Source organism: Stegodyphus dumicola, chromosome 5 (genome assembly GCF_044657685.1).
Source record: "Stegodyphus dumicola isolate Sdum_Otavi_A_Nest chromosome 5, ASM4465768v1".
Classification (NCBI taxonomy): Eukaryota; Metazoa; Arthropoda; class Arachnida; order Araneae; family Eresidae; genus Stegodyphus; species Stegodyphus dumicola.
The window spans coordinates 168,050,940-168,063,416 of NC_140772.1; the positions used below are offsets into that span (position 1 = coordinate 168,050,940).

The window sequence follows — 12,477 nt, forward strand, 5'->3', positions numbered from 1 at the left end:
TTTCAATCTTTTCTAAGATTATTATATCAATATTCGATTTTTTTGCTAAGATAGCTGGCAATATTTTTTGTCTTTTTATTATTAACTTTTTTGTGTTAACTTTGTTCATTAAATATCAAGTTCTTCTCACTTACACTACATAAAATTCAGTTCAACAGCAAAATCACAAAATATTAAGTAAAAAAAAAAGCACGTCTTTAGAGTTCTTGATAGAATCTTAGATGTTGCCATACATATTTTTATATTCGCTATATCATTTCTTTCAAATAGTTATTATAAAAAAGAAAAGGTATATAATGATTATAATGAGTCCAGCTAGTATAATTTCATAAAAATATTGTTTCTAGTTAAGACATTTCCGAATTTTAATACATCTTTATTTAAATCAATCACATTAATAAAAAGTAAAAAAAAGTAAATGATCTATTTAAAATATGATATGTTTCTTATTATTTTATACAAATATCAGCAATGAAATGTTTTTGAATGTTATTTATAATATTGTATGAATATGATACAATATATGTTTTGAACGTTTACTTCTGTAGACTATTATGAAGTTACATTATTACGAAGACGATAATATAGTTGTGAGCAATTGAATATGTTCCAAGAAATTAAAGGCTAAATTGTATTTTTTTCATAAATCAGTCCATCTGTATCAAAGTTATGTTATTATTAGTGCTAACACATTCAACTGAAGACATAGTGCTACGTGCCAAAGTTCACGTACTTAATGAAAGGAGCAGGCAAGAAGTAGTTAAACTTTCCTATACTTCTCTCAAGAAATAGAGTAAAAGGTACGTCATTCACGGGAATGCAATGCAAGAAAGCCATCGAGGCTTCTAAAATACCCATATTAAGACTAACTATTGCAAGCAATAAATTTGGTCTTCAAAATTTCAAAAATTATACTAGTCGGTGAAGCTGTTGAGATAAAAATCATAATTTCTGCAGTTCGACATTCAATTTCAGCATGTTTATTTGTGCTAATTTTATGCTGATTTTCTTAATTTGTTTACTACCATTAATAACAGGCATTTTTAACGCCATATATTACCCACCTTGATAAAGAAATTATCATTTCATTACATAAATATCATGCAAATTATTTATTTATTTAAGTCATCAAAGCGAAAAACATGCCTGAACCCTATAAGGGATCATCGGAATTCCCCATCTGCGCTCTCGTGATGGAAGTGGTTAACACGTCCAGCTAGCCAGTAGGAGATCCCTAGTTCGAATCTCTACGTTCCAGACACTTTTCGATTGGGGAATGGGATATAAAGAATCAGCGCAATCTCCCGTACATTTTATCATGGCGTAAGCGGTTAATAATTCCAACTAATGAATGGAAGATCTGCGATTTGATTCCCTGCCAGACTACAGTTGATTTTTCATACTTCGGGCTCCAAGAAATTGATAATTACTACAACTCTTGCGAGAAGGTCAGTTTCTAACTTGTAGAAAGCAGCGTTCATATAAGAGCGGACACCTTTATTTTGGGACATTGTCAAGAAAGTGGAATATTCATTTGCTTTGTTAATCAGAGTAGCAAACTAAAACCTTAACTACATTAGTGGCGCCTCGGCATGGGCCCTTAAGAGCTTTTCTTCCTTTCTAAAAAGTGACTGAGTTGCATAAAGATGCCGGATCTTTTATGACAATGCACCTTTAGGAAGCCGTCCCGTTCTGCCTGCATTATTTTTTGCTTTATTTAGCAGCAAATATTCAAAAGGTCGAGAACTTATTCATTGTTTATTCTGATAAAAAATTGTGATCCTTAGTTTTCTTGAGAAAAGAGAAGACTTCTTTTCTTATCTTACTTGAAATCGAAATGGCGTTTTTTCCTCAAAAAAGAGTGAAGATGAAAATCGGAAAAAAATTATTGATCGTTGAGAGGGAGATGATTTTATTTTCTTTATTTTGGTTAAGCAAATACTGAAAGAAATTTTTGAAAAGAAAAAAAAAATGAAATTGAATTTACTTAAAAAATAACATTTGAGAATTCGTTGAAAATTGGATCTTCTTTAAATAACAAAGAGATTCTACACTTCTTCAAGGAAAATCTTAAATGATAGTGTGATGCGAATAGAATAATCTATATCTTGAAATGATCTAGTGGAATCCTTACAGACAATGCAATCTTTGAGATTAATTTGCAATTATATAAGATTTAAGATAATCATAGTGCGATGAAATGCTTAACAATTTCAGGCAGTTTTGGTATATGAAAAGATCATTTGTGTATAACATTAGCTTAGTCATGCGTGAAATACATAACTTACGAGTAAAATTCATTAGCATTCTTCCGACTCTTCTCTTCGCGTATACTAAAGAATCGCTTATGCTATATATCTCTGATTGAATAAAGCGGGAAAACTTGTTTACGTGATTTGATTATCGGTATCTCAATTTCCTAGTACAGTTTATATTAGATGTAAGGCAAATATAATGGTACATCTCTCTGAATTATATTTATCATAATCCATGTGTCTCTGGAACTATTATTATGCACATATTTAACTGATACATTTCAATTAAATGCGTTACGTGTTCGCCTGTTGTAACGTTTGCTTGCGGGCTTAAAGTACTGTAATATATTTATTGCGCTACAAGTAAATGTGAGTTGCTCCCTAAGAATCAAACCATAAACAACGTGTCCTAGTGACCAGGTTTTTTTAAGAATGATAACATGATTTCTGTATTAATAGACTTATAGGAAACTTGTGAAATTTTAGGTACACTGCGCAACTACTGGGCTGATTGACGAAATTCAACTTGCGTTTTTCATGTTTCGAAAGCGCGACGTAGGATATGTATTAGATTTATATATAGCATTGTTCTACTATAGTATAGGTATTTTGTCACAAAATCGAACTTTTTCTGAAATGACATACCAATTTTTTTCCATATTTCGATTCTGCGACTAAAATTATGCCAAACAGCCAAGTTTTATAAAAATAGCACGAGTAGTTTTTAAAAAATTAGCTCTCAAACTTTACCTCCTCCAATGTTGATTAAATTTCGTTTATATTTATTAATATCTCTCTTTTTATTCTTCCCTTCACATTTCGAAATTTAGGTTCAAATAAAATTATCCCACTTTTTATGATTTATTTTTAAAATTTGTATTTCTAAATAATTTTTGTAAATTTTTCGAAAAACATTTTGAATAGTAACCTATAAAAGTTTTACCATCATCTTAATGAAGTTGTATTTCTAAGCATATCTGCAAAACATTAGAGTTTTTTATTGAAAATTTCCTAGGGTATACGGGAATTTACGTCCTGGCGCGTTTTGAAATTTGGCATATTTGTTATAAGCGATAATAACGCCAAATGTGGTTTACGCACTTTTAAAACTACTTGAAAGTATGAACGACGACTTTTTTTACGCTCCTGCGCAATGAAAAAAAGGAAAAGAAAATAGGTTGCTACAAATTAAGAAGTTCGCCAAGTAAATTATTCTTGGCGCAAACTGAAAAAAAATGCGCCAAGATATTTTTTTTTAATTTCTTCGAAAAGTTCTCACAAAAAATTACAAAATTCAATATCTGGGCATAATTTGAGTTGTAGAATCGAACTATGGAAAAAACGGGGTATGTTATTTCAGAAAAAGTCCGATTTTGTGTCAAAATAACTATATTAGAACAGTGTTATATATAAATATAATACATATATTATAAATAAGCCTAATATATATCCTAAGTCGCGCTTTCGAGACATGAGACTCTGAAGTTCATGTGTATTTATTTTCTCTTTTCTTTATTTTAAATTTGTAAGAAGCATTTGCATGTGTCTAATTAGGTGTCTAATTAGCTAACAAATGGAACCCCCAAGAGCCGGGACAGGAGTGAGCCAAGTGCCACGCTTGCATCAGGTAATCAACTAAAATGCGCGCCAAATTAGTTACGGAAAATTAAAAATTCCTTTAAAAAATAAGTTACGATTGTTAACTTTCCATTTTGAAACGAAAAACCTCACAGTTTTAAAAAGCAACAAAACTCTATTCAGCTCATTCATGATAGTTTAAACGCACTGCGTTCTAGTACTTTCTATGTTGTGCGCGGCCATCTGTCTGATTTCCATTATTAATCTTTTCGTAACCATCTTTTCAAGTCAGAATGACTTACAGAGTAGCTTTTACATATAACAGAGCATAAGGTCAACCTAAAAGTATAAAAATTATCTAAATAGAAATTAACTGATTTATTTTTTATTAACTTTACCACAATCAAGTTTCTTAAGTATATATTTCTTACTCCATGGTTTTCATTACTTGCTAGAATTAGGTAGAATCTTCTAGTATAAATCATCTAGTAGAATTAGAATAACCAATGGTATTAACTAATTCATAAAATGATACGATTTCACAAGGCTTTCTAACGCTTAAATTTATTTTTGAAACTAATGTATTGTAATTGATTTATATTTGTGGAAAATCAGTTAAATAAATTAAACTTATCTACGAAACATCATGTTGCCGACATCAATAGTTTTCTTCTCTCTTCTTTGAAACTAAACCGTAACAACTTTTTTGAACCTAAACTAGTAATATTCGTTTACTATTGCATGAACTGGACGTAGGTGACAAGGCGGTTGCCTCTAGCAGAAGGTTAAACTAGGATTTATAAATATGAAATATGTCATATTATCAGTTTATTTCTCTATGTTTTAAATAAAAACTTATTTACTCCATTTTTCATTTTAAAGTTTATCGGGGTGAGAACCATTTAGTTTTTATTGTGCTATATCCCTATTTAATTTCCCTCATAAGGATACGGTTGGTTTCATTTACGATTCATTCTTGGAATAGCTACAGTTGGTTTAAAAGAAGTCACCTCTTAATTTAATTTTCTGTTAAGACTAGAATGCAAGGATTTATGTTAGGATACGTCTTTCCCTTTCCGAGTTGTTGTTATAATGAGAAAATGAAATTCATTCTTGAATTCTTAATTAAATGGATTCTAGAGTGAAAATTTTTAATTCTTAATTTTTGCATGGAAGAATTTGGACAAATCCTTCTGGCTAATTCCGAGGAACAGATATTAAAACTGCGAAAACACCACAATACTAGTCAATACCAGGACTGAAAAAGTACTCCTAATACTTGTAATAAATAGTAATAAATAAATACTGCTTTATTAAAGTAACTATAATGTGAAAGATAATTTAAAAGAAAAATTTTAATTAATATTTTATCAAAATAGAAATTAAGTTACAAAAATAGCTGATCATATTCAATAATGACTAAGATTTTTATGCAATAAAGAATAAAAAAAAATATTTGCCTACGACTGCCAGAATAGATAACATTGATGGTTCCCTTCACACTCAGATCTCGGCGAAACGACTAGCTACACAAATAGTGTTGTGCTTTTTTTTTAACATGTGTAATATTTTTGTTGCTATGAGGTTACACTTCTTACAATACTGTAGTGTGGTGAATTTAATATAAAAATTGTAGCGATTTTTTCCCTAGGGAGAAAAAGTATTATTTCTTCACGTGCTAGCTCCGTAAATGTGTATTAATTGCAAAGAGATTTTTAATAAATGTATTAACTTAAAATCCTTCATATTAAAGGTGTTGTGATGAATATTTCATGCTCATTATATACCATTCTCTGCAGATGCAATCTCCGAAAGCATGAGACAAGTCAGTTTTCGGAAATAGCAAAAACGATGTTGGGGGCTGACATAGTACACAGTAAATTCACAATATTCATAAGCAGTCTGAAAAAATAAAAAATAAAAAATTTTTTTGAATTTAGATCAATATAGATTTGGAACAGAGAACGTATTTTTAATTGAATTATTTATTCTTTCATTTAATGCAACAGAATATTAGAAATGTGAAAGACATGGACATTAACATGGAAATAACATAACATTTGCAAAGGAAACATTTTCTGCAATGTAAAACGAACAGAATGCAACAAAACTGCAATAATAACAGTATACTTACCAGGCCTTTACAGTTGGATCGAGATCATCGTGTTTTCGTTTTTGCATTAAATTCATGAAGTCAGCTATTTATTATATAATCTCAGCGCTTAAGATTGCCTCTGATATTAGCATCACCTTTGAAAGATTTTATAATTTTATCATTCCATGAAACAGGAAGCTATGCACAGAACGCTGCAATTAAATTTTTTCGCTTCAAAGAAAACAAACGGTAGTTTTCAGGCTTCCGTGTCACTCATGCGTGTCATTAAAACGAAAAAACAAAAATAAGAATCCCACTTAAACGCCATTACACTAAGAGAAAATGATGTTATCGGATATTATGTCCAATCATAAGTACGGATTTTTCCCCATGCGCGTGGCGCGGTACAGAATGCTTATATGCTTCCGACTTAGTAGTTATATTCTAGTATCAAGTTTATATAAAACATCAATGTTGTTTAATGACACATCATTTTACATATTTTTAATGTTTTTCTCAGTGCCACAAATTTTATAATAATCTTTCCAGTATACTCTGAAAACTTTAATATGTAAGAAGAAATTATTAGTAGTATTTAGACTGGGAACTAAGAATAAAACTGCAAGCAATAATTTGATTTACTACTCGGACATTAAATTGCTGAAAGGTGGACGTGGAATTTTCTCCATTTCTATTATTAAGGCTCAGCAATAAAGATTATTTCGGTGAATTTTAAACAAAAATACCAAACGCTTAATCGTTTGGATAATACTACAACGGCGGTAGTGTCTTTAAATAAAATATATAAATAATTAAATAAAGATATAAAAAATTCTAGGAAAGAATAATAACAGTTGTAACATCGAAATGAGTATGATTAATGAACAAATAGTTGCAACCAATTCTGCTTACCAACCTAACAGATAGCCATGGGTTAATCAAAATAGTATATCAAAATATGAGTAATGGAAATAAACACAGAATTTGCTGAATACGTAGAATACTAATACGTTTTTTATTGAACACGCATAGGATAAAAAAGTATATGAAAAGCATTAATGGTAATTGTTCTAAAATAAATAACTTCGGTTTTTTTTTCGTATCCCAAATCCGCTGTCCAATCTTTCGTAGGAAGAAACTAATTTTGAAATAATTCGCTTTTTTTTTAAATAATTTGCTTTTTTAATTGTTGCTATACTTAATCATGTAAGTGGGAATCATGTCAAGAAAACGTTACGAAATAGCATACTGTTATAACTTGCTTACTACAGTAACCAGCTTGTTGGCTGCCAAGAAACAGACAGCAGAATAAACACTGCATGCCGACCAGACAAACACACGAATGTTTTATGCTGATCAGGTAATCGATTATATAAAGCATACCTAACTACTCAGTGTCCTATTTCCTATAGTTATTTTAAAGTAAGTTCCTTTCTGAAATAACAGAAAGAAAGGTAAAAATTTTTAATTAGGTAAAAAAGCAACCTTATTTTAGAGAAGGTTTTGAATAAAACTCTGTCCATTTCTTAGGTTATCACACACAGATCCCTCTTCTACAAGACAAGAAAATTCTCTTGAGGAAGAGGGACCGGGGCATTCTGCGATTTTCCTTAGCTTCATGTTTATGCTGTTAAGAACTGAGTGACTGACCATATTTCACATTCAGCGAGGTGCTCGAATATCTTAAACATTTTAACCCTTTGTTGCATCATGTCCACTCTAGTAGACAAAAGTTTAAATTTGTTTATTCTTCCGAAAATGCCTTAACAGATTCCATTCCTGTGTTTATTCATTCTATATTATTAGAACTTTCAACTGTCGATCATAGATGGCTGTATAGCATCACTAAGTAAAGCACTGCTATTTGGAAAATGGCTGCTACTTCTGTTTCCAAGTAAGTACAGTTTCCCCATAGTAAACATTATATAATATTGCTTACATTTTCTTATACTGCCATTTTTTATTCATAATTAGTAATTTTAGACATTTTATTTTAAATGTCAGTTTGAGAAAATTGTGGAGTGGGTAGATAAAGATATCCCGAAAAGAGTGAATTGAAACCCAAATGCTTATCAAGCCAAAACACCACTGGAAATGGTGGCAAGGAATTTCTGGAACATTTGACATTTAAATCCAATAGGTACAGGGTACAAAATCGTAGCAAAATGAATTCAATCACAATCGACGAAATGAAGGTATTTTGGGGGATCTGTATGTGCATGTCAGTTGTAGATTTACCATTTAGAAGAGGGTAATGATCACTGCAAACAAGGCAGGAAATGATTCCAAATGCAATGACCGTAAATCGTTGGGCAGAGATTTGTATGCATATACGTATATGCATGCTGTTCACTGTACTGAACAAACTGTAGCAATTATTTAAAACGAAATTTGAATAAAATTATTTTTTTAAAATTATTACTAAGGTTAAGTAGAAAAAATACAAACATTTTCGTTTAACTTCTCTAGATTATTTGTATGCAACAAAGGGTTAACTTCACATTATGAAGCTTATATTTTGACGCCGTGAATATAAGTGATATTGGATTCTACGCATAAATTACAGGAAGCTTGCAAGCGCTCTCATTCTCACACACGCGTTAAATTTTATAAAATATTTACAAATGGAGAAGCACACGACCCGGGCAACAGAATCCAAATTATCGTTCATCTTCTACTACTGACTTGAAAAATTACCTACACACGTATATATATTATATTATCCTCATATCTTCCTTTTCCTAATAAACGTCCTTTGCCACAGCCAGCTGAAAGAGAGCGTATGGTGTGTGGATGAGCATATGAAACACTGCTTCACATCAACTCAGAGGAAAGTTTTCAATCACGTGGTTGCGGGAGCCAGGCAGTTCCTCCTAGAACTTTGTGTCCCGGGACTCATTCAAGAAGGTAATCATCCTTTCCTCCTCTCTCATATCAAGTGAAAAATCTTCTTACGATCCTTTTTCTGATTATATGATTATAAGATTGGAATGCGTATTTCATGTAAACAAAATTTTTATTTTTTATTCTTATTACATAATTTTTCTTATTAAATAGAAGCTGTATACAATATGAACTTGGTTGTAGCGTTCCTAGAAAAATATGACCGTATGTTGCACAAATTCGAACTCGGGACCTTCGGACTGCCGGACTAATAAACTGATTTCTTACACTGAAAGAGTACGCGGAGTCAAGATCTTAATCCTTACGCACTGCATTGCAAAATCTGTAATTAGTTGCTTGTTAATCATACATACGTACATAAGTGAGAGATATTCACGTCTTAGTGATGTACAGTAAATTAAAAATGATGTTTATTAACAGAAAAAATGCTTGAATATACTTTTAAGTAATCTAGGTCTGGCGAGCAACATCCAGGATAAATTTGCCAGTTAACAGTTACTACAGAATTTTCCTTAGCACTCTAACTGTAAATAATTAAAACATAATAAGAATTATAAACACAAAAAATTATGAGAACAGTAACTCTCACGCTAATCATTGATGATTTTTAAAAAAATAAGAAGATAAAGAAGGTTATTTTCAGTGCATTGATTCCTAAGCTGAAACAAACTGTGAATCCTATCTTTTGCGAATTTAGTATGCGTATGTGAGATTTTTGTTTGGTTATGAAACTGACTGTTAAATAAAGCTGTTTTAAAGAAAATACTGTGGTGGACAAGAAAATTTATTTGGAAAAAAAACAAACTTTAGAATATTTATACATTTAATCCAACTAATGAAAACCAGCGAAAAGCTTTTTTTGATTTCAAAACGTGGCATCAGTGGATAATCCCAGAATAAAAGTAACAAACTGATTAAATATGACTGAAATATGAATACATCTGGTTTCTCGAAACTGAATTTTTAATTCTTACCTTTTGAATACGAAGGATTAAAACATTATGTACATTTCGTATTCGAATAGATAGCATTGCTGGTTTGAAATTTAAAATGTATCGAAATTGTTCTGAATAATTTCTGGAGTTAATATGCCGTGATACTTTATTCTCGTTGAATTAAACCTAACAGCATTTAATCTGCTTAAAATTATTTCTGTTTGAGAGACATAGGTTTTGAAAAAGTTTTCTGATAGTACTAAATATTTGCTTAGTTTTCTATTCATCAGCACACTGAAATATATTTCTTTAAAAATCAAACTCCGGTAGCTTTCATATATTCAAGTTGAAATATTGCAAAGAGTTGTCGGTCAATCTTTATTTTTCGAAACCAATGTTAATCACTTTCTATTTGAAAAAAAAATATTTCTAATGTATACTTAAAAAATGAACAATAGCCAGAATGAATAAGTATCGCTCTCTGAAAACATTGTTTCAACTACATTACTGCGTTATCTTAATACTGTGGTATACACTGGTGTGCAAAAATTAAGGACGAAGTCGAAAAATTAGCATATCAGCTGAACGAAGAGGCAGAGCGGACAGAAAGACCCATCAGGAGATTAAGTAAGGTGATGTACGGTAGCACATGCGCAGATATGCAGGTAGACGTAATGGGGGAGCGTCTGAGTAGTATAAAGCATGTTGTCCGTGTAAGATCAGTATTTCTGGCAAAGAGATTGCACGCCGTATAGCAGTTAAAATCACACCGAGTTGCTGCCTCAGCGAGAAATGGCGAATAATCAATCTGTTAGACGACATCTGGATGCTTTTACCCGAGGTCGAATCATTGGGAAGTTGGAGGAAGGCCGCAGTGTGACAAGTGTGGCTGCAGAGTTCGGAATTGCTCACAGCATCGTTTCACGACTTTGGAGACAATTTCAAACTACAGAAACAGCTATCCGGGGGTTTAGTAGTGGTCGTCCACGAGGAACCACACCCGCAGATGACCGGTATATTGCCTTACAGACCAGAAGAAACAGACGGCAGACAGCGGGAGAAATCGCTAGACACACGACACAGGTGATTGGAAGACCGATATCGCGTTTTACCGTGGCCAGAAGACTGCACGGTGGTGGTCTGTTTGCACGACGCCCTGTACGGTGTGTACCTCTAACGCCTGCCTATCGGAGAAGGCGTTCTCTGTGGTGCCGGGAACACCGGAATTGGAGAGTGAATGGGGACGAGTACTCTTTACAGATGAGAGCAGATTCAGTCTGAGTAGCGATTCTCATCGCATACTCATCTGGAGAGAGCGGGGAAGCCGCAATCATTCCTCGAACATCATTGAAAGGGACAGGTATGGAGGTGGCGGTGTTCTCGTTTGGGGAGGCATCACGCTTGGTAGTCGTACAGACCTTCACATCTTCGACGCAGGTTCAGTTAACGGGACCCGTTATTGTAACGAGATTCTTCTTCCATATGTGCGTCTTTTTAGAGGCGCTATGGGTCCGCAGTTCCTTTTCATGGACGGCAATGCACCATGTCATCGCACAGTAGCTGCCGAACACCTGTTAAAGAGTGAGGATATTGAACGTATGGATTGGCCGGACGATCTCCGAATCTCAATCCCATCGAGCATGTATGGGATTTTCTAGGCAGACGCATGGCAGCTCGTACCTTACCACCAGTAACGATTCCGGAGCTTCGATTGGCGCTGCAAGACGAATGGGCAGCAATGCCTCAACAACTCATTGACATCCTCATTCTCAGCATGGGCAGACGCTGTGAAACCTGCCTAGCAGTCAGGGGAGATCATATCCCCTATTAAAGACCGGATGTTTCTTGCTGGACACCCATCACAGGGATGTTTCGGCCTTCAGTCGCATTGCGCTCCATGCTACTTTTTCAATAAAGCTTCTTATCCCTCTGATTTCTCTTTTAGTAAGTGTTGCTTACATTACTCATGTCCTTACGTATTGGGGATCTTACGGTATTAAATGTGTTGATTTGGAAAGCTTTTGTACAAAGTTATATTGAAAAATCCGTCTCGTCCTTAATTTTTGCACACCAGTGTATTGCAGAGAGAAATATTGGTAGAATGAAACACTCCCATGGAGAGTATATGTCATTTACCATGTTTCATTTTTTTAAATGGTCTTTGGTTTTTCTTAAGGAAAATTGCTTGAATAATTCATCTCAGACACTAATTTTCTTATTAAAGCCAAAGCGGGACTTTGAGAATTTGTACAGAGTTTGGAAACTGCAATTAATAGCTGACAGACCAGAGTGAGTTTGTAAGGTAGTTTAACATCCCTCAGTGAGGGCTGTTGTGGTGTTTGTGGTTAGCATACCCAGCTAGCAACGAAAGATGTGCAATATTCGAATGTACAGTTGATTTTTCAGTTCACTGTTTCTAGATATCTACAGTGGAGGATCTAAAAATGCTGGGCGGTTATATTTGGGATTTGGTCAACTGAATTTCACGTCTCTTTTAAGTCGTCCTGTAAGAAGAGAAAAATCTAAGATATCACCCTCTCCCAACGTTCTTTAGTTATTTAAATGATTACCCTGTCCAGATAAACATTAGAAGATCCGTGTTTCGAATCCCAATAACACAACTGAATTTTTATATTTTCTTCTTTAAAAAGCTTAATAGTCTCACAATAAGTTTATATAAATTTGAAAAGTTTATAATAATTTTTCAGAA

The 12,477-nt window shown here is 33.1% G+C and overlaps 1 protein-coding gene across 2 annotated transcripts in view; it reads left to right on the top strand.

Moving 5' to 3' along the window:
• LOC118201895 (uncharacterized) overlaps positions 1 to 12,477 on the top strand; it is a 156,056-nt gene that overhangs the window by 124,806 nt on the left and 18,773 nt on the right. For both annotated transcript variants that reach the window (XM_035374058.2, XM_035374057.2), the window contains exon 3: positions 8,693 to 8,835. In XM_035374058.2, coding sequence (XP_035229949.1) covers positions 8,693 to 8,835 — 143 coding nt within the window. The remainder of the gene's footprint in view (positions 1 to 8,692; positions 8,836 to 12,477) is intronic.